The sequence below is a fragment of the Rhamphochromis longiceps genome, linkage group LG18 (assembly GCF_057381845.1).
Source record: "Rhamphochromis longiceps isolate RC_006_pf linkage group LG18, R_longiceps_female_GT1.1, whole genome shotgun sequence".
NCBI lineage: Eukaryota > Metazoa > Chordata > Actinopteri > Cichliformes > Cichlidae > Rhamphochromis > Rhamphochromis longiceps.
Genome location: NC_140574.1, coordinates 36,734,842 through 36,758,003, shown reverse-complemented (window position 1 = coordinate 36,758,003; position 23,162 = coordinate 36,734,842). Strand labels below are relative to the sequence as shown.

General features: G+C 42.8%; 1 protein-coding gene across 3 annotated transcripts in view; it reads left to right on the top strand.

Annotated features, from left to right (window-relative positions):
* The window catches only part of LOC146648785 (junctophilin-1-like), a 58,301-nt gene extending 39,202 nt beyond the window's left edge, over positions 1 to 19,099 (top strand). Inside the window, exons 6-7 of one of the 3 annotated variants that reach the window (XM_085390377.1) lie at positions 2,253 to 2,349; positions 5,687 to 19,099. In XM_085390377.1, coding sequence (XP_085246503.1) covers positions 2,253 to 2,333 — 81 coding nt within the window. In that variant the 3' untranslated portion in view covers positions 2,334 to 2,349; positions 5,687 to 19,099. Of the gene's footprint in view, positions 1 to 2,252 lie in introns of all 3 variants that reach the window. The other 2 variants (XM_085390379.1, XM_085390376.1) reach the window with 2 other exon arrangements.
* The last annotated feature ends 4,063 nt before the right edge of the window (positions 19,100 to 23,162 follow it).

The following is a 23,162-nucleotide window of genomic DNA, read 5'->3' as shown; positions in this document are numbered from 1 at the left end:
GACATGTCCGCCCATCCTTACTGCCTGTGGTCTGCCAGTTAGGAAGTTGGAGATCCACTGACACATAGATGAGCTGAGTCCCAGATGCTCCAGCTTGGTGGTGAGTGTGGAGGGAATTATGGTGTTAAATGCAGAGCTGTAGTCTATGAAGAGCATTTTAACATAATTCCCCCTTCTAGTGTCCAAGTGAGTGAGTGATGTGTGGAGGAGATGAGAGATGGCATCGTCTGTGGAACGATTTGGACGGTAAGCGAACTGTAGTGGGTCCAGTGTGTCTGGTAGTGAAGAAATGATGAAGTCTCTGACCAGGCGTTCAAAGCACTTCATCACTACTGAGGTGAGGGCTACAGGGCGATAGTCATTGAGAGAAGCAGGGTGGGGTTTCTTCGGGACAGGAACAATGATGGACTCTTTGAAGCATGTGGGGATCACCGACTGAGATAAAGAGATGTTGAATATCTCAGTGAACACAGGAGCTAGCTGGTATGCGCAGTCTCTGAGGATACGACCTGGGATGCCGTCTGGTCCTGCTGCTTTCCTGGTGTTCACTCTCTTGAAGGCTCTCCTTACTTCATGCTCGGAGATGACGAGCACGTTTCCGGTGCTGGCAGTATCTTCCTGTCTGCAGCCGTTAGCGCCGCTAACACTAGCATCGTTGGAGTCCTTAGCTGCAGCCTCGAAGCGAGCATAGAAAGTGTTCAGCTCGTCTGCCAGAGTCACGGCCGCGTTCGTCATACCGGTTGTTGGTGCTTTATAGTCCGTTATTGTCCTTAGTCCCCGCCACAGGCTCCTACAGTCACTCTGTTGGAGTTGTGACTCTAGTTTCCTCCCGTAGCGCTGCTTCGCCTCTTTCACCGCCCTCCGCACGTTATATGACGCGGCTTTGTACGGGTCCATGTCCCCCGTCGTGAGTCCCGTGTTGTAGGCAGCGGTGCGGGATCTCAGAGCGTCGCGGATGGTTTTATCCACCCACGGCTTCTGGTTGGGAAACGTTGTGATAGTCTTTGTCTCCACGGTATCATCTGCTAGTTTCCCGATGAATCCCACAACCGCTTCCGTAAACACGGTTGTGGCAAGGTGCTTCTGGATTGGTAGACTGGAGTGGTGATTCCCATCTTTAAGAAGAGTTTCTGGAAGGTTATAGGGGGATCACACTACTCAGCTTCGCTGGGAAGATAGACTGTACCAGGGTACTGGAAAGGAAACTTTATCCATTAATCAAATCTCAGATTGAGGACTGTTGCAAGAGCTACAGTTGTACACTGCCAGCAGTCAGTGTTGGACTTATTCACAGTAGGTGTTGGACTCAGTCACCAATCCCGCTCATTATTTTTATGAACAGAAATTTTAGGCATAGCCTCGTGCCTGAAGGCTTCCAGTTTGGTAGCTTCAGAATCTCACCTCTGCTTTTTGCAGATGATGTGGTTCTGTAGGCTTCAGTAGGTGGTGGCCTGTTTGACAAGTATTTGTCTTGCAAAATTTAAATAAAAATTTGCAGTTCAGATTTATTAACAAAATTCATAAATGGTATAATAAAGGTTGTATGCAAACGAGCAAAAAAGAAAAGAACGACACACACACACACACACACACACACACACACACACACACACACACACACACACACACACACACACACACACACAGGGTGATATGAGTCTCTACAAGAGCAAAAGGTGAAGCAACAAAAGGATTATAAGAAGATGACAAACAAATGTTACCAAAGACCTTCTGCAGAAGAAGAAAGTGGGAACTCTGAACTAGACAGCTGTCTTGGACAACTACTATTTTCTGTGGCCATCGCCCTGTACAACTCCTCCATCTAATACGCTGTAAACACTGCAATAGTTCCACACTGTTGCACACGCTCTACAGTAAAAAGTTCACAGGTTAGAATTAAATGTCAATCATATATATTTCACCTCTGTGATACTCTTCATACTTATAGTTGAGCGATTTGTGCCAGCTCTTAAATTGGTAAACTCTGCAACATATTGTATTATTTAAATAGTTTAGTCTGTTACTGTTACTGTCTTTGGGCAACTGTAATCCACACAATTTCCTGAGGGATTAATAAAGTATTCTGATCTGACTGAACTGAATTCAAGAGGATATCTTTACTAGTTTCCACTACATACTGCATGCTGTCAGTGGGGCCCACTGCTTGTCTTGTTGATTTTGATAGCGTCAGTCATCATAATGTTGCAAAATAAATGAAATAACTTAAAGAGCTTTCTTGTGTGTCTCCACAGGGCCCTAACTCTATCTTGGTGGTTCTTGTGATGCTGTTGAATGTAGGTCTAGCAATCATTTTTGTCCATTTCCTCACCTGACCAAATATGGGCTCGGGTAAGAATTTGCAGCTGTATGAGTATTTCACAACTGAAACTGGTTTGCTGTTGTGTTTATCGTGCACTCAGGAAAGATCGGTCATTTAGAATACAACCTCAATACAAACTGTATATAAAAACAGAAGTGCAGTGATCTGCAAAGCTATAATTTATTCACAACAGAAAACAGAAAGAGTAGCAAATGTTTACAATAAGACAATGTACCCCTTTAAGAAAATATTACTTTATAAAGAAGTTAAGACGGTGGCAATAAAAGACTGGAAACTGTAAGTGGTACTAAAAAGAGGAACATTTTACTAATACATACTAATTATTATCATTTTACAAGTAATCAAAAAGGAGTTATCTTTAAAATCCTTCTATTGCTTTATACAGGTCCCAATGCTTTTCCCTGCTTTGTCCCCTCTCCACTACAGTGTCAGACCTCTCAGGTCATCAGGTGCACATCTTTAAACTGTTCCCAGAATTAGATCCGAGTGTGGTGGGGGGGCTTTGAGTTACTGTGGTCCTTGTTTTTGGAACACGAGTCCCTCTTTAGTCCAGACATGTTTTCCACGAACGATCTAAAGAAGGACCATCTTGCTTTGTTACCTGTGCTCAGTTCAAAAGTCTGCATATCTGATGCTATGGGATGCATTAGTGCTTATGGAATTGGCAACGCCATCATCAATGCTAAAAGTGTTTAATATGTGGTTCCAGCTATATGACGTCTGACGTTCTTGCACATTTTTAATTTGTTGGTGTAAACATGATATTTTCTGTTGTGAATAAAATATGGCTTTATAACATTTGCAAATTATTGCATTGCATTTTACACATTTTTGGATTAAAGGCTCATCAGTCCGAGTCAAACATGGCTGCTGATTACATTCAAAACTGTATTCACTCCACTGACATGACTGTTAACACATTTTTGTTCTATCCCTGCATTGCACCTTCACAATGGTACGGTTCTACAGTTCTGCTGTGGTAATTCTTCTGTTTTCAGTTAGCCTGGAACGTTTGTGCTCCAATTAGCAAAACTGACCCCTGGGCCTGGTTTGAATATATGTTTGACACTGACGGATGCACAGGACACGATGGAGTATCCATGGAGACTCCATCCTTGCCTCATCCTCTGGTGAAAGGACTACGAGGAAGAGAGAAATTAATAATTCAGTAATTTTTTCTAATCATTGTATTTTTTCAGGTTTCAGTGTATTGCACATCAAGTGTTACTGTGATGCTGTGGAAAGCCAAGTGAATAACTGGAACTGAGTGCCTAAGTAGACTGAGGGAAAGTGAAGCTTAGTTGGTTGTTTAAAGGGCAACACTGGTCTTTTTTTAAAAATTGTTACTACTACTATTGTCCTACAAAAGGACGATAAACAGCTACTAACGGTGATGTAGCCCTTTTCTCCCGTTTTTACAGAACATAAAACAGAACACTGTCCCACTGGGTGGCGTTCCTTTAAAACAATGAGTTCTAGAGTTGGTCTAACAGTTACAGATGACCAAAGCTGTTGTCATGTTCAGACACAGTCCTGTTTACGCTGCTTTGCTTGCTTCTTGGCCCACAATCATGACCTATAAACTTTAGGCCAAGAAGGTCTCGATCACTCATCCAGGTAAGTAAATCCATCTGGATGTAGCATAATTATGTGATTCCGCTACATCCAGATGAACATAATCAACCTTTTGGGGTTTAAGCTAAGGAGAAATTTAAGATGTGAGGTAAAACGTCCTGACAGTCCTGTATTTCTGACACACAAGAGCAAACTATATTAGTATCAGCTAGAGTATTCAGAATTGTGAGGGCAGCTTTGGATATTATTAATTTCATGAACTGTTTGTAAACAAACTGTAGTTTTCAAATGGTTCATAAAGAAAGGAGACTTTACCAGGTGTTGCTTTGTTATGTGCTTTTAATAAACTAATAGGTGTTGGTAGAAATAATTAATTGTTCACATGAAAGTTGTGAGAATCATTCTGTAAAGCAGACATGGGATCCCTCTGATTTATACACAGGTTTCTTTTCTTTTGTGGCTTAAATTGGAAACCTTAATTCAAGTACACATTATAGCATTCAGTTGAAGGAAGTCTTCTGTCTCGCCAGCCAGACAGACATAAAAACTACAAACATCACAAAGCTTTGCTGGTAGCAGGTCGATGCTCCAGGAAGCAAAATAAGTACATTTGAGTCTATTGTATGATGGATTTACCTTAACCATCAAGTTCTGCTGCTATTTTAAGAGCACTCCACTTTCTGTCTGCTTATGAAACTGTGATGTGAACAGTATATTATTCAGTGTGTCACAATGATGACAACACTTTAACTTGAACTTTGTTTGGGGATGGGGATGAACATGAATGGAGTACGATGGGGCAGCAAAGGCTGTGTTGGTCCCATGGATGTGCACACAACAGCATGCAAGAGCTTGTTTGCAGTGAATGAATCTCCTGTGATAATGCTCAGTTTATTAGAAGATTTGCTTCTTCCACAAATTTGAGATCACATAAAAGTGGTCTCAGTGGAACTCTGAGCCATCTAAAATAGCAGTTGTACTGGAAGTGGTCCAGAGATACCCAGGAAGGCACATATGTATAAACCAGTGCTGTGTCTACACATAAGACAGTTTAGCAAAGAACCAGTTTTAAAATGTATCTTTGCTACCAGCAGCATGTTGGAGGGAAAAAAACATGATTTGCTTCTAATTTTTTAGTTGAATTTATGAAAAAATTTGGTAAAATGCCAAATATAAAACAGTTTCACATTTATAAAACTAAAAATTCGATTCAGAATGAAACATTTTAAATTGTTGGTTCAAAGTATCATCAATCTGTAGGAGGGGGTAAGATAAAGGCCCCGGGGTGGGTGTTGACAGCCATCTGTAAAACACCGTGGATGCTCTGCCACAGTTTGGGGCTGAAGTCACTGATGTCATTGATCTCGTCAGTATTAATGGAATTATGAGCAAAGAGAAGTACTGTGACATCATCCAGCCTCCCCACAGTCTGGACCTCAACATTATAAAACTGTGAATCCCACTGACAGAGACTGGAACAAAAGGTGCTTCAGAGAGTTCAGTCTGTATTGAGTAAAAGTCACTTTAAGCTTGTTAGAATTTTTTTCTGTTTTTAACCTAATATACTGTATTTACATATATGTGTGTGTGTGTGTGTAAATGTAATTTTTAAAAAGGAGTGACTTTACACTCTTTATGGTCCTTGGAGAGTGAGTGTGTTTGTTGATCTGTTCACATCCATTGCATATAAAACTTGATAACTTGTTCTCTGCAGCAGTGACCGGACTCCTGAATGACTTTACTCTAACAGCTACTTTTGTGACCTTGCAGTGGATCCATCCAGACTAGTCAGAGGGGCCTTTTTAAAAAACGACAGCAGACAGAACAGCAGACACAGACAAAACGGAGGCCTGAAAATAGCCGGGTGGAGGAGAGGATAAAAACACATGGAGGAATGAGGGGGGTGGCAAGGGAGAAAGATGAAACCATCACCACCCCTGGACTGTGTGAAAGTCTTTGGTGCCCAAGTCCAGCCTGATTGGACTGTTGATGACGTGTGACTTCAGAGTGCAGTGAAAGCTGAAGCTGGGAGTAGCTAGTTGGAAACCAGGCCTTTACCCTCAGCGAGATGAGCCAATGGGAGCAGAGTGGATTTGAGTGTCGGGCCTAGCATCTAGACTGCCCATAAAAACCTGGAGTATGTGCCTGTTTAGCAGTCAGTCTGACTGCTGAGTAAATTTTCACGTTTTGAAATGCTGCAATAAAAAGTTTGTGCCTTATCCAGCTGAGATGTAAAGAATTTGTTTTGTATATGATCAGTGAACAATAGCACGGACATTCAGTCGTTATGTTGCTCTTCTGTTCAGTTAGTTAGCCGTCATTTACTTTGCACCAAGCATACATTGTCTAGAAGATAACTTTGCACTGATGCTTCAGTTCAGCAAGAACAACTCACCTTTTCTCTCACATGTAAGTTCTCATAAGACTGTTGTGATCTAGCTTGTGCACAGATTTGATCACATATGTGTGTGCTTCAGCAGTTTGTGTGTGAGAGGATGGGCAGGTGTTGGGCTGGATAAGTTCAGAGATGCACTTTGAGTTGATGGAAGCCAACAGCTGCCTTACCGTTTTACAGAGTGACATGGTAGTGGGTAAGAATGGCTGGACAGGAATGTGAAGCACCAAGCTGCTTCCCTGTGCCAGCTCCTAGGAGAGCAGCTCTATTTCTATTGGTCTGTTTAGTGATCTGTTCACATCCATTTTTATCTGATTCTGTCTCAGTGCCTGCTTTTTTACTTTATTAAAACTTAACCATAGACGATATTTTCATTCACAGTCCACATTATTTCATTTAAAACTGGTTTATTGCACTTATAGTTTTGATCATTATGATGGCTGAATACCAGTCTGTATATGTTGAATGTTAATATTTTAGTTGACAAATGAATCTGTCTTCCAGTGGGCTGAAAATGCACTCGAACCTCCACCGAAGCAGCTCACTCTTTGGACGATATTTACTTTTAAAGGAATATTATTTTATTTTGTATGTATCCATTTGTTTTCTTTGTTCTTTTTAAACCTTAGTTTATAGTGCAGTAAAAAGAAGTGCAAAGTGCAGGCTTTTGTTTGCCTTGTTAAAATCTATTTTAATATAAATGACAGAACTTTGAGTATAATTATTTTGTATTTATGTGGATATGAAACATGCACCATTCATTTTATTGTATAATGAGTTTAAATGTGTGGTTCACTTGATGGCTATTACTCTGTTGACCTTGAAGGAGAGGTCACAGGTCAAATATGACATAATATTACCTTAATAATATTACCTTATATTCGAAATATGGTAGTTTTTGACAATGCACTCTTTCACATTGTGCTTTCTAAGTTCTGAGGTTTTTTGTCAATTTTCAACCAATAAATCATTAAGTTGACCTTGAAGACCTGGATGGATGTAGCCCAAACTTTAACATGACCCCACTCTAGACCCTACAACGTTTTATCAAAATGTGCTCAACACTTTTTTAGCTATTGTATTTTCAGACAGAACGGTACACACATACATACACATGCAAACATGACAAACAAACATAACCATCTTGGAAAATTTAAAGTCTTATTAAAATTCTGGATTTTCTCCCAGAATCCTGGACTGGCTGGTGGAGCGACGGAATAAGACTTTGAAGCCCATGATTCATAGGTTTATTCACGGGGATGAAAGCAATCAGGATCACGGGTTAGAACCTTTGTTGCTTGCAGTGCGGGAGGTGCCCCAGGCCTCCATGGGATTTTCTTTCTTTGAGCTGCTGTTCGGCAAGAAGCTTGATTAAGGAAAACTGGGAGGAAGGTCCAAGCCCAGCTAAGAAGGACATTCAGTATGTTCTGGACCTGAGAGCAAAGACACGCACTGGGAAAGTTATCACGAGAAAATTGTCTCCAGGCTCAGGAACTTCAGGAGTGCCTGTATGGCAGAGCGGCTAGAGGGAGACAAAGTGCTTGCATTACTCCCTTCTTTCATCTCAAAGTTGCTCAGCAGGTTGCAAGGAGCCTTCATGGTCACACAGTAAATGGGTAACAGGTGTTGACTATGCAGTGGTGCGGTCAGACAGGAGAGGAGCCACACAGGTATATCACCTTAACCCTCTCAGGCTCAAATTAAACTTTTTGTTGCTAATGCACAACCAAGTCCTGCAGTGGTACTTCTGAGTAAAAAAAACTCATAAAATATGTATGTGGGGTAATCAGGTTGTTAGTTTTTAACTGTTGCAAATTGGCAACGCCTGCCTCGAGAGGGTTAACCTTCTCAAAACATGGAGAGAGGCCAAACCCACTTCTCTGATGAGGGAGAGAGATGAGTTTGGCCAGAGGTGCCCAGTTCCTCCTTCCCTCCATTATGATCACACTCAGGCTGAGCGAGTGAATGTTGCTGCGTTGCAACAGCATTTTGCAGATGTTCTCCCCATGCCCAGCCGTACCTCTCTGATAGAGCTCCAGTTTGAAATGTGTCCTGGTGTGACAGTGCACTCACAGCCCTACAGGTTACCTGAAGGACAAATTGTTCAGAAAGAATTGGCTGAGGCGCTAACGATGTGGGAGTATTTCACTAGCAGGGTCCACTCCCTTGGTAACGATGAGCAATGAGGGATGAGGGAGTGTGATTAGTGCTGCGGTTTGGGGAAGGCCTTGAAGGGGACTGGCGATGGCTCTCAGGCCGTGCAGAACCCCCTGTACTAACGAGAAATAAAGGGAGGAAAGGAAGAGAGGAGAGGACAGGAGAAGAGAGGAAAGAAAAAAGGGGGGGGCATGAAAATGAGAACAGCGGGTATTGGAGAAGGGGGGCTTTTATGGCCTGAGGCCAGAAGGGGTGTGAAGGAGGAGTAGTCCCGCTCCTGAAATTCAGATGATATCTCCACTTCACTAGCAGGGACCACTCCCTTGGTAACGATGAGCAATGAGGGATGAGGGAGTGTGATTAGTGCTGCGGTTTGAGGAAGGCCTTGAAGGGGACTGGCGACGGCTCTCGGGCCGGGCAGCCCCCCCAAAGACAGCATCCCCTGCAGGAGCAAGACTGGGCATAACGGAGGCTTTGGAGAATGTTGTGAATGTATACCAGGTAGGCTTGTGATGACCATCGACCCAGGAGCTTGATTAAGTGGTCAGGGATTCCTTGGCAGGAGGCAGTAGTCACGACGCCGGTGAGGAAGGGATGGCCAGGGATGTGATTTGGAGGAATCCCGGAAGACGAGGGCGCTTGGCGAAAGTGTGAGAGGAGCCATGTCCTGATTGAGGCGTGGCCAGATTTGGTGATGAACAGAGGATCCGAAGGTAAGGTGTGCTGAGATTTTCTGAGGTCAAGGTAAAGGGTTAGTGAAGGGTCTTAAACAAGAGTTTATTTTAAGTAGTATTTAGGCGTGGTGCTGCCCGATTGATTGGTTTGCTTCGTTTGAGGATGAAAATGAAGCGGATGAGGGGTTCGAGGATTCGAGGATGAGGAGGTGAATTCAGAACAGCATAAGCCGAAGAAGGCGAGTAGGAACGTGGCCTCGAGTGTGCACGCCAGGAAGTAATCGCTATGCTTCAGCTGGATGGTAGAGATGCAGCAATTTTGTAGATCTGAAGTTAGGGGTAAGCAGTGTGGGGTTGTGGCAGGTTGAAGTTGTGATGCGATGAATGGAACGTGTTCTGAGCGGTCCAATAGGAGGACAATGTGCTTGCTGCAAGGCTATTTTATAATCGCTTCTTGGGAGATGCTGATGAGTTCTGCGATGCTGGGGTTTAGATCTCGAAAGACGTGGCTGAAAATGGAGGACCTGGGGTCAGAGCTGCCTCTCCGTGGGGCGCTAAGGCTCTGAATGTCTTCGGCCGTAATAACCCCCAAAGCCGGCAGAAGGGGCGGCATCTGTGAAAAGCAGGACGTCGTCGGGGCGGGGCAGCCGATCGTTGTAGAAGAAGGTGATGCCGTTCCAGTTGGCAGGAAGTTGCCAGAGATGCGGTTCGGCCCTGGGAGAGCTATGCAGCATGGCAGAGTCGAGGAGTGGCCGTTTGGATGCAGCGGGTGAAAGCAAGTGAGTTTAAGCATCCCAACGGGAAGAGCAGCCGTCGTCTGAAGCAAGAGAGAGCGAGGAGGAAGCTTTGGGGAAGAAGGGTGATGCGATTGGGCTTTTCGATGGGCAGGGGAGCCTGGAAGCGTTCAGTGTCGAGGGTTATCCTAAGGAACTCCGGGGATGTTAAAGGTCCCGCGTTTTCTCTTCCGACGAAGGGACGCCGAGTTCGGAGAAGACTGACCTCAGAGTAGATAATCCGTGAGCTGGTGGTGACGTGGGAGGGGGTCAGACTGGGAGCCATCAAGGGGGTGAAGCACCTATTTTTTTTTTTTTAATGAGGCAACTTCTGGTGCCAGAATGTGGACAGGGGTGGAGGCTGGTGGGGTTGAGGGGTCATACAGGGCGGGAATGGCCGCCGCCGCAAAGGGAGCAGCAGTGAAGATAGCGGCATTGAGGCAAGGAACAGCTGGAGTCGTTGAAGTCATGGCAAATGGTGCGGCCTCCGAGGTGCGTGATGGGCCTGCCCCGCCTGTCTGAACCGTGAGGCAAAGGCATGCTGGGGTGGAGATTGCGGGTTTAGAGGTTCTGGTACGGGAGCTGGGGTCAAGCGGGAGAGAACAGAAGGACGGCACAAGGGCTGAATCATTTTGGGCTGAGGCTATACAGGTGGAAGCGGGAAGTTATGGAGCGCCACACAACTTGCGGGAGAGAGAAGATGGGCGGCGAAGACGGCAGTAGATTTCCTGATCGGGACTGCTCCGGAAGGTGTCTTGGTTAAATTGCTGAAGGTGAGCAGCTGCCTGAGAAGCGAACTGAATGAGGTACTGACAGAATCCGGTGCCGCCAAATCGTAACGCGAGGTTGAGAATAATGGTCAGATGAAGTCGAAGTCTGGTCTTCGGGAGGGAAAAGCGGTGCGGAGGACGTCTCTATATAACGAGAAGGCTAGAGCAAACTCAGCCGGGAGAGCTCTTTCAACTGAGAAGGGGCCGCACCACGTATAATTATGGAACCATCGTGGCCATTGATCACCTAGGAAGAGCAGGTTGCGTGAGAGGAGGAGGAATGAGCTCGGCCAAATCCACATGTTTACAGGCGGTGATTAGTTAGCAAAGGTTAGCAGATACAGGAGAAGGCTTTGGGGCCGGTGGGTTGAAAGGAAGAATTGCTGTGGCCAGCAAAAACTGGATGGTGTTAGCTTGGAGAAATGGGGCCTGGGCGAAAAGTCTAGGCCAGGTGCAGCTCTGAACTGGAGGTAGGAGCAGTCAGACGGCTGGTTTGAGGAATGTTAGCTGAAATACGGTGGGAAGTAGCGGAGGTGAGAGGACCCGGCAACGCTGTGCAGATGTTAGCTGTGGCGTTTGACGGGGGAGGAATGAGTAGCTGAGAACCTAGCATCCCGGTGCTGAGGTTACCTGTGGTGTTTAGCAGAGGAGGAGAAGGCAGCTGAAAACCTGGCATCCCGGTGCCAGAGTTGGTGGCAGAGTTTACCAATGGAGGAATGTGTGGCTGAGGGCTTGGCAACTCTGTGCTGAGAGGGTTTGTGGGGCAAGCTGCGAAGGGGCTTATAGGGCACGCAGAACTGGCAACCCTGGAGTGTCACGCTGAGTGGCAGGAGCAGCTGAGGAGGGAGCGTGCGGAGAGGTGGCAAGCTGCCGCTATAGCTGGTCAGGTGAGGCTGAAAGGAGCAAGGAGGCGTTGTTCATGGAAGCGCTAGCTGCATTTGTGCCCGGAAGAGAATTAACTGAGTTCGGTGAATGAGAGCAGGGGTGCTGAGATGTTAAAAGAAACGGAATAAGTAGCATGTTGGACCCGGCAACGCTGTGTAGGTGTTAGCTGTGGCGTTTAACGGAGGAGGAATGAATGGCTGAGAACCTAGCATCCCGGTGCTGAGGTTACCTGTGGTGTTTAGCAGAGGAGGAAATGGTGGCTGAAAACCTGGCATCCCGGTGCCGAGGTTGGAGGCAAAGTTTAGCAAAGGAGGAATACGTGGCTGAGGGTTTGGCAACTCGGTGCCAAGAGGGTTTGTGGGGCGAGCTGCGAAGGGGGAATAGAGGCACGCAGAACTGGCAACCCTAGGCGAGTGTCACGCTGGGTGGGAGGAGCAGCTGGGGAGGGAGCATGCGGAGTGGTGGCGAGCTGCGGCTGTAGCTGGCTGGGTGAGGCTTGTCACTACCTGATCCATACCGGAAACCCGATCGGTACCCCGCATGCGCAAATCTTACGTCACTTCCTCTCTTTGCCAACATTGCGACATTCAATATATTTGAATGACACGGTTAGCGCCCAGTTAGCTCCTAGCATTTCTCAACAGCTCTGCCTCCTTTTCGACTACCGGGACATTTAAACAATGGATAATCCGTATACAAACAAATTCATGCTTTTCTCCTCAACAAAGAGCGTTCCCCGATTGAACAACAGCGCCGTAAAATAAGAAGAATGGCGCCTAATTACAGAGTTAATAATACAGACTTTGTAATATGTCACGTGTAGGTTCATCAGCCAGATGAAGTGTTTACTGACAATTGACAGTGATAGCGGACATCATCATCACTATTCCAATCAATCCTCTCCACACAGACAAACATAAACACACTCGATTATCACTAAATCAAATTTAATACACGTTTGTAATGACGCTAATTCAGTTTACAATAGGGTTCATTTGCTCGATCAGCAGGTGGCAGTATCCTCGTACACTGGGGAGTACACTGCCATTAAACGAACACAGGAAGAAGAAAACCCCTGCACATGCGCGGTACAGATCAGGTAGACCCGATTTGTACAGTCCGACTTTGTACATGTAAGTAAGGATCGGGAGTCCTGATCCATAACTATCTTTTTATTTTTCCTTTTTGTCTACATTATATTGAAATGTTTCATTATTGGAAACATTTTAAGAGATACTTGTTATTCTTAACATCTTAACAGATACTCTGACCCGTAACTATCGTAAAACGGTCCAATGGGCTGAGCGACGGGGAATTCGTGGTGATGAGCTGAAGGGTGAGTAGGAATCGAGCTCTTAGGATTTGCGAGGCGTCTGATTACGACGAGTGTTCGCATGAAAATGAGAACAGTGGGTATTGGAGAAGGGGGGCTTTTATAGCCTGAGGCCAGAGGGGGTGTGAAGGAGGAGTGGTCCCGCTCCTGAAATTCAGATGATATCTCCACTAGAAGAGTCTTACAGTGCTTTGTGTAGCCCCATAGTTCGTGTGGGAAACAAAGATGGGTCTATGTGGTTCTGTGCTGACTATCGTAAGGTGAATGAGGTGTCACTTATCCCAGGGCCTGGGTCGACAAGCATCTGGACCGGTTAGGCACTGCTCATTGAACCAAGGGATAGTGGCAGATTCTTTTTGTCCAGAGTTTAAGGAAAAATACGTCGTTCTCCACTCAGTACGGTTTGTACCAATTTGTCACACTTCTGTTCGGCTTGTTTGGAGCCCCAGTCAATTTCTAGCTTCTCATGGACCAAGTGCTGCGTCCGCATGCTGCATGTGCTGCCACCTATCTGTTTGGCTCGGTAGGCTCGGCCAGATGGCTCCCCGGCCTCAGGGCGGCGGAGGTATGTGGTAGGAGTGGTCTGCGGCTGTGCTGCAGAAGAATGGAGAGGCAGTGGGCTGGGACTGCTTTGGGGAGAGCTGTGCCAGGAACAAGTCGGCTGCAAAGCTGCTCAAAGTGATCTTTGGAGGGGGGGATGCAAATAAAACATTACTAGTACTGCAACAGCGTGTAGTACATTTTATTCCTGTTTCTGTACATTTTTCACTTTGAATATACAGTACTGTGTGAAACTTTTCTAGTCTAAAATAGGTGCGGTGTTATTGAGCTGTGCAATATACATGAAAATACAGTCCATAAGGCAAAAGTAGAGTTTGCACAATTATAACAAGGTTTAAAGTCAGTATTTGGTAGGACCAACACAGCTTGAACTATCTTCAAGAAGCTGTTTGGTAATATCTTTAAAAGTAGCCATCAGAAATAGTTCTTTGGGTTTGTCGAAGGATATTTAAAACTCTTTGGATGTTGGCTGACTTTTTTCTGTTCTCTGTCCAGGTGACCACACACTGCTTCAATAAATAACGCTGTGGAGAGACCCAGCCATACACTCTGAATTGCTGAGCTAAAATTGAGCCACTGAGTAATTCCACCTGAAATGAACATAGGCCTTCTGCTCTAACAGTCTCCGATTTGCACAAAATATATAAAGATTGACATGAAATTTAATCTTCATATATCAAATACCTGATCTTTTTTGTCAAAGGTCAAACAAAGGTCCATCCTGCAATTTTCAGTCCTTTTGGTTTCTGCACATTGAAATTTGAGGCAATATTTGAACATATCTCAAAAACTCTTTACTGCTGTTTCTTACCATCAGAATTAATCAGGAGCTGTAATTTGTGTTAATTAATTTACTTTAGGCGGTTAATTAAAATATGGAGAAAAAAATCTTGCTGACCTGTAAACAACTTAACTTTGCAAAAGATTAATGATAATGTCTGAATGGTATATAGTTATATTTCACATTAATCCAGAATAAAATATGTCCAATATTTTTTTTTAACACGAAATTCTTATTTAACAAAATGAAGAAAATATTTTCAATGAACTTTGAATTGTTGAGCACATATGACAAAAATAGTAACATCATCAGAAAGGCTTATGTGAATGACACAAAGTTTGGCTCTGTGTGTCAGATACTGTTTGTCTGATGTAGATTTTAGATAAAATTATAATTTGATTCTAGTCAATACTCTGTCGCCTTTGGAAACGTTTGGTAGATTCAGACCTTGGAAATTCCAGCGTCTTGCTCCTTGGAAGAAAAATATGTAAAAAAACAGGGATGACTCAAGACTTTTGCACGATGCTGTAATTCTGAAACTATTTGCTCTTCCAGTTTTTTACAGAGTGCTGAATCCTTCCACATCTTTACATTTGGAAGTTGCATTGAATCCTTTTTGGAAATCAGGTTGTAGACGACCGGATTCTGATTCAAAACTTAACCTGATGAAATCGTCTGTTCTACTATTTCCTTCATGCTTCTCGCTACAGACTATAAAATGATCCCGTTAACTTTCTTAGATGTCAGCTCCCGTCTCAGGAGTACCATGCAGTGTTGGAGCATCTGACAGGCTGATTAATGTATAGTATGTCATCTTCTCAATATAGCAACAGGCCCACACATAACAGGCCCTCCTGCTTTTTTAGTGCTGTGCTATTTTAAGCCTTGCTTATTAGGAATAAAGTCTGTGTCTTTCCATGGTCGAGGTTTATGGCAGGCAGTGCGTTATGAAACATAATATTTTACTCAGGTCTGATTTTTTCTTTTCTTTTTTAGAGTCCAAGAAAAACTGTTGATATAGAAAGAAGTTGTATGAGTAGCAAAGAGATGGAGACAGCCCAGGACTGACAGTTTGATAATATGCTGTTTGTGACGACAGACTGGGAGAGTTTCTTTATGGAAAATAAATGTCTGTAATGTGTAAATGATATTTTGTCTGAGTTAGATTTCAGCCTTTGTGACAAATAAAAGTATGTGATTGGATTAAGCATTAATATCTCTCCTGTGAAGTCTATTTTAGTATTGATTTTACACCAACATGACAGTCTCCTCTTTTCTAGGGTTTGTACTTGACTCTATGCTGTGTGTTTTTGAGGCATTTTAAGAGTCTTTATTTTAAGGGTTTTTTAGATGTAAAATGTCCACATAGTCAGGCCACTGGCTGCCCAGTGGGTGGCAAGTATGGAGTGACACATCAGTGTAGTGATTTATGTGCAAGTATACCATCAACACTGACACAAATACAAGACAGCAGCCTTTGAATAGCTGTCCACTGTAGTGACCACTATGGCTTGACTTCTAAAGGTAATTATCATCTTGACTGTTACAAGTGATACGTTTGTCATGTTGTCACGTGTTATTGTGCAATAAATGTTTATTTTCTGTTGTTTTTTTCCCCTCAGTTGTTTCTAAGGAGATGCATTTAAAACTGGATTTCATGTTACATGATGTGTTTGTGTAATCTGGTCCAGTGTCTTTGTTTTCAGTCTGTGCCAAGGAAATTATTGTTACTGTAATCACTTTGGTAAAATGGAATATAGATAATTAGATCACATGCATACCAAACTTTGATGCCGTGGCATTCAACAGTTATGCTCCCTGCCGTTAGGGAATGGCAGGGAGCATAACGCTGTATTTTCCTTCTACTCTGTCCTATGAGAAATCCTCCAACTCATAAGTGGGCGTGGCTTTTCTATTACCAAAATGGTCATGGCTGCTGGAAAGTGCAACACAACATCAAAGATTATTTTTATTGCAACTGTGAAAGAAAATAGTGTCATTGTCACTGCTAAAAATAAACTTGTAAACTAATCTTTAGGTTCTTGTTCTGTTTTTATTTTATTTTTAGTGCTGCACAAAGTTGAGTGATAGATATTACACAGACGTGTTCTTAGGTATGTCATTCATTTGATTCCATTCATCATTCCGCATGTAGACAGTCCCATTTTGTTACATTTGTGTAAGATCATTTTAATTAGTTGTAGAATCTAAGTGGTGCTTTTTGTCCGCTCTAATAGAAAGCTTTTTTTATTTTTATTTCTTTTGCCATGCCCGTGATGCCGCCCCCCACCACGATGCCGCCCGGGCAACCGCCCGTGTCGCAATTTAAGATAACTTTTACTAAAGGACAAGCTTAATCTACTTTAAGTATTTCTATGTTACGTGTTATGTTGCTTCTATTCTGGCATATTTTGGATGAAAATATTGTACTTTGTATATCATTCTAGTTATGTTAAAAACCTCTGTTTCGTCTATGGAAACATTATTATATATAAAGCTATCCAGCACCATAGACATAATGATCTGCAATGATTCAATAATATAATGTAGATTCTGAAAAATGCCATTCTACGTAATGAGTACATTTACTTTAGGCAGTTTAAGTAACTTGTGCACAACGTAGCTTTTCATGATTCTTGGTCTGTGACCCGGTGTTTTGGACTCTCTGTTTCTCTCATTTAATTTTTTTGTGTCATGCTTCTAAGAAGAACTAAAATTTGTTCTTTTTGTCGTTTTTGCAGTCTTGAGTTGTGACACATTTCCGGTTTGGTTTCTTTATGTTTTCTCATGTGTTTGGTGACATCTGGTGGCCAAAAATATGAAGAGCAGCTTGAATCATTATGATTGCCCAGTCTGCAGAGCCAGCTGATAGCTTCTGTTTAGTATGGCGTTATTTTTGAGAGTTGAGTTAAACGCGCACGGGCAGAAATGTTGAGAGCGCGAGCAAGACATTGCGAGCGAGCGCAAATGCAAAAACTGAGCGAGAGGGGCTGCTGGTGTGTGTGTGTGTGGATAATAGCCAACACTGGAATACAGTTTTTGCACGCAGGAATGAATTTTGTTCACTCAAATTTAGCTTTTCGTCGCTCAAAATAAATTTCTCCTCAAAATGCAACACTTGCACCTGCAAATTTTTTACGTGCGCTCAGAATAGTGGCACAACTGTTCTGTGTGATACTGAGCTCCTATTTTGGTGCTTTGAACTTGCATTTTGGGGGGGTGAAAAAATGATGTTATGTCCTGTTGATTAATAAATGTATGCTTGTGCTGTAAGGTCCCTGCCTCCACATGGCTTTGTAATGGACCAGTGACAGGTACATTTACATGTATAGTCTATTTCTTATTTATGTTTTGGACCTGTGGGTAAAATTGCTTATGAACTGGTGAAATAAAAACATAACACATTATGTTATTCTGTTTGAACCAGTGAGGAAGAGAGGAGTTCAATCTCTGTCATTGTGTCGCACACCGGTCTGCTATTTATCACAACACAAATCCCACCAGTGATTCACTTTCTTATAAACCACAGAATCAGGTCCCTGAGTGACGTAGATCACTGCTTTGATACCGAGCTCAGTTGTTTAGTAAATGACCTGTATTTGTGTAGCCAGAAGGCAACGGGTGAAGTGTCTTGCCCAAGGACACAATGTCCGAGCCGGGGCTCGAACTGGCAACCTTCCGATTACAAGACGAACACCCAACTCTTGAGCCATGATAGTATCAACTGACAGTTCTGTGTGATTGGGCTACCCTGTTGTTGTGCTTTGTTTTTCATTTTTTGTGTTGTTTGTTTGTTTGTTTGTTTGTTTGTGTCAGTGTATCTATTTGAATAAATAATTGTTTTGTTTAAGCATGTGCCACGGTCTCCCTTTGCCTGTGACATCTTAATGTTTGTAAACATATTCAATAAAAATGACAATATAAATAATAATATACAACACAATCGTATAATAAGTTGGGGGGTGTGCTGTGAGGTTGGACTGGTACATTTATATATAATATATAAAAACTTATACATATAGTGTATATTTTATTTATGTTTTGGGGGTAGAATTGCTTGTGAACTACTAAAATAGAAACAGCACATTTATTGTTATTATGGTTATTCTATTTGGTTTTTATTTAGGAATGACAGCGCATCCTCTTGCTGGTTTGGGGTTTTTTTTGCACAAAATCACTGTGAAAAAATTTTGCTAATTATTCACTTCCTTATAAATAATTGAATCAGGTGCTGAAGCTGTGATACACTGAATAAAGCTTCGGACGTCACTGATCACGTGACCCTGGCCAGACGGACCAAACCTCGACACAATGCTTCTGTTTTGGTGTTTCTTTGACACGTGTCAGAGCTTCAGCTTCAAACGGTCCATCTTTAGCCATCTGTACCTGCTGCCTCATTAGATAAAGGTTTGTTTCTGTTTATTAGAATCTGTCGTGAAGCATTTTAGGTCCAAATTCCACACATATTATGACAAGCTTAGAGTCCAAGTACATTTCCAGAGATATGAGCGGATGAAGCTTTGTGGCGCTTTTGTGAGGTTTCTTCCTGATTGTACAAAAAACGATTCACAGACAATCCTGTCAGTGACATCTAGTGATCAGCTGCAATAAACAGAGAGGCAGATGTTGTCCAAGATAATGATTAAGTCTAAGGAGCATGTTAAGTGACAGACTGAGATGACCCAAAATGCACCACTGAACAACACAGGAAATTATTCCTGCCTGTCGCTCTGTCCGTGTACGACTCCTCCATCTAATCCACAGTAAACAGTGCAATAACTGAACCATTTTGCATGAGCTCTACAGTGAAAATAACGTTTTACAGTTCAGAGCATTTTTTTTTATCTCTGTGATATTCTGGATATTTATGATTGAACTATTTGTATATGTTAGATCTATTTCTTTTATTTTGTAACTTTGTTATATGTTGTATTATTTAATTTGGTTATTATGATTCTGTAGAATTATTTCTGCAGATTCTATAGAATTATGATTCTGATATAGCAGAAATGATTCACACAACTCATTGATTGCAGCTCCACTACAAAAGCAGTAAATAGTGTTTTAAACAGCTGTGTCTTCAGTCTAAGATTCAGAGCCCACTAATGAAAATGTTACAACATTTTGAAATGTAAATTTACTAACGAAATGTTTAACACTAAAACCACCAAGTGGTCATCAGGAATCAAAACAACTACTGTGGCATGCTGGGTTGACTAGCAACACTTATTGTTTACAGACACATAAAGGCTCTGTAACATAAGCTAAATGTGAAAAACAAATGCATAATAAACTGCAGTTAAAAAAAGATTAGACGACTGTAGACCTGAATGGGTGATGCAAAAAAGTATTTAAACCATTGTAAATGGCTTGTTGTCCTATAGTCTGCCAAACATGTCTGTCATGAATGGTATCGAGTCATTTTGAGATGGAAGAACATTTCTGTCACAAGGTAGATGTCACGGGAGTGGAACGGACTCAGGCGCAGACCGAGGTAGCACAGTTCAACAACACTTTATTAATCACACTGGTGCACTATATACACGTGAAGGGGGGGGGGGGACACCAGGGTCCCGGGGATCAATAGGCTGGGGAGACACACTTCTTCGCACTCGCTCTGCTCCTCGTCCAAACAGTCTCCACACAATCAGCTCACTCTCCTACTCACGGGGTCCAGGGGTCACAAAAGGGCTGATCCAGGTAAACCTGTTTACACAGACGAGGGTAAGTCGAAGGCAAACACGGGAACAGTAGAATCGCAAGGAAGCCAGGCAATACTAACGAGAGTTACTCAATATTCCAGCGACGAATAGCTCAGAGCCCCAGCCTTAAGAGCCAGAGAACTGCAATTCGCTCGAGATCAGCTGCAGGTGCGTGGGCCAAGGGCAGGAGCCCAATCAGAGCTCCGCCCAGGCAGACAGGTAGGAGAGAGAGAGCGAGAGAAAAACAACAAACACTTGTGGCCACACTGGGCTGGCCGGGGAGGCACAGGGACCATGACAGTAGAAGCTGCAATCAGTTTTGGCAAAGTGCCTTTTTTTTCTATCCTTCATTTAACCAGGTATCAATGTTTACTGAGATTAAAAATGTTTTTCTCATGAAAGATCTGGCCAAAAGGAAAGCATACATTGCAGAAACAAAGATAACATTTCATTAGGGAGTTTTGAGGGTCCAGCGCAGCATCTTAGCTGTTCCTAGGACTGCGCTCTTCTGGACAGAGATCTTCGATGCTGTTCCTGGGATCTGCTGGAGTCACTGCCCTGAGCGCTCCGATTACCACTGGGACCACTGTTACCTTCACCCTCCACATCTTCTCAAGTTTTTCTTTTAACTCTTGGTAACTCGTGTTCCTTCTTCCTGATGTTGCTGTCATTTGGTATCGTTACATCGATCACTACAGCCGTCTTTCTTTGCTTGCCCAACACCACTATATCCATTTGTTTAGCCACCACCATTTTGCCCGTCTGTATCTGGAAGTCCCACAAGATCTTAGCTCGGTCATTCTCCACCACCCTTGGGGGCGTCTCCCATTTTGACCTGGCAGTATTCGGCACAGATGTTCCTGTACACTATGTCGGCCACTTGGTTATGGCGCTCCATGTATGCCCTGCCTGCTAGCATCTTGCACCCTGCTGTTATGTGCTGGATTGTCTCAGGGGCATCTTTACACAGCCTGCAGGTGCAGGTTGATCACAATAGTGATGTTAACTGTCATCACTTCTGGTTTGTCTGACCAGTTGGCCTAGCGACGAGCAGCAACAACAAAGAGTGAAGTGTGTGGAATTGCCGTTGTGCTACATCCACAATTTAATGGACGTCATTGTTTTTCTTGTGACATTACCAATAAGTTTGATGTGTCACATGGCCCTCTTCCTATTGAAAAAACAAAAGTTGTATCCAAAATGACCGACTTCTAACTGGCCACCATGGTCACCACCCATCTTGAGGAGTTTGCCCCCTCACATATACTAATGTGCCACAAACAGGACTTTAATATCACCAACCATTCCCATGTTATTACGGTGTATCCGTATAAATGGCCCACCCTGTAGATCCTGTTAGTTTTTCCTTCACACTGTCACCAAAGTGCTGCTCATAGGGGGTCATATGATTGTTGGGTTTTTCTCTGTATGTATTATTGTAGGGTCTACCTTACAATATAAAGCACCTTGAGGCGACTGTTGTTGTGATTTGGCGCTGTGTAAATAAAAATGAATTGAAATTTAATTGAATATATGGACTGTTGTTTTGACCATTTCTGCACAATGAATAAAAACAAGCAAAAACATATCAAACACATAAAGCTCAGACTTCTAAAAGATCTCGTCCAACTCCAAGTAGTTTGGATAACTCACCTACATTCCCTGCTGATCCAAGTCCTTGAGAGGTGAGTGACATTTTATTGTCCATTGAACAAAAACTGAATTCAACAATAGACTTTCATTGATCGAGCTATTATACAAAGAACTTCAAGCTCTGCGTGAAAGCTTCGAATTGTATCGACTTACAAATGTGCAGCATGAGGGACAATCTGATTTTCTCCAGCATCAAAGAACAAATAAACAAAGATCCTGAACAGCTGATCAAGGACTTATAACATTGAAACTTAACATTTCCAGAGAAATTTTCAGCAATATGTACAAAGACTCAGTCAGAAGAAATCATCAAACAATGGCCCTCTACCCATAATCACAAAATTTGAAAGATTTAAGCATAAACAAATGGTACAGCAACAAGGGAAAGAACTGAGAGGAACAAATTACCGACTAAATGAACATTTTCCACAGGAAATATATGAAAGGAGCAAGAAACTTATCCCAGTCAGAAAGATGAAGATGACAGAAGGAAAGAAAGCCGTGATAATAGCAGACAAACTGTACATAGACAGTAGATTGTACTGGGACAAAGATGTCACACCCTGGCTGTCTTTACCAAAGAACTGTCACTGTTATTTTTGCCTTTATTTGTTTGTTTCCTCACTTGTCATTGTCGCCTGTCACATGCTTTTCTTTCATTTTCTTTGACATTGTTTACTTTACTATGTAAATGTCACAATCTGTGGAAGCAGACTGTGTGGAGTGAGGAGGTGGACCCAAGTCCAGACACGCAAAACGAAACTTGATTTTAACAAAGGGTGAGCCGTTTATTGGAGGCTGATAAAACAGTACAAAAACAAAGGCGACACGAAACAATAACCTATACTGGAAGAAGTCTAAACATGAAAAACCCTGAAACATAAACATAGAAACCTGAAACATGAAGACTTCATAAACCTGGAAACGTGGCGTGACATTGCAGGTAAGCAGGCAAAACAGATGAACGGACAAAGAATGACAGGAGCTCAGAGATTAAATACCCACAGGAGGTGATCAGGGAAGTGGAAACACGTGGGGAATCAGCTGATTCAAATAAACATGATGGGAAGTGAAACTAAACACACTGAACATGGAACAAATGACCTCTTCAAAATTAAAATAGGAAACATTACAGGACGCAGACATGACCACACAAACCTGATTACACAGAAAATGCAGACATGAAACACATGATGGACTTAATATGACAAACTGACGAGGAACACACACTGTAAATACACACACAGGAAAAAGGGGATTGGAGATGAGACAGACGAGGTAACCTAGGGAAAATAGAAGGAGCTGAACTTACAATGAATGATAAAAATATAACACTCAAAACGCTGGGTCACATGACCCAGGATCATGACAGTAAAACAATACAATCACTAAATGTCATTAGCTGGAATACTAAGGGTTTTGGCTCTCATAAAAAAGAATGAAAACATTTAAACATCTATCTGACCTGCATGCTGATACAGCAAACACATCTCTCTGAGCGATCATATTGATCTTAAAACAACCAAAAATAATCAAGTATTTTATTCAAATTATAATTCAAG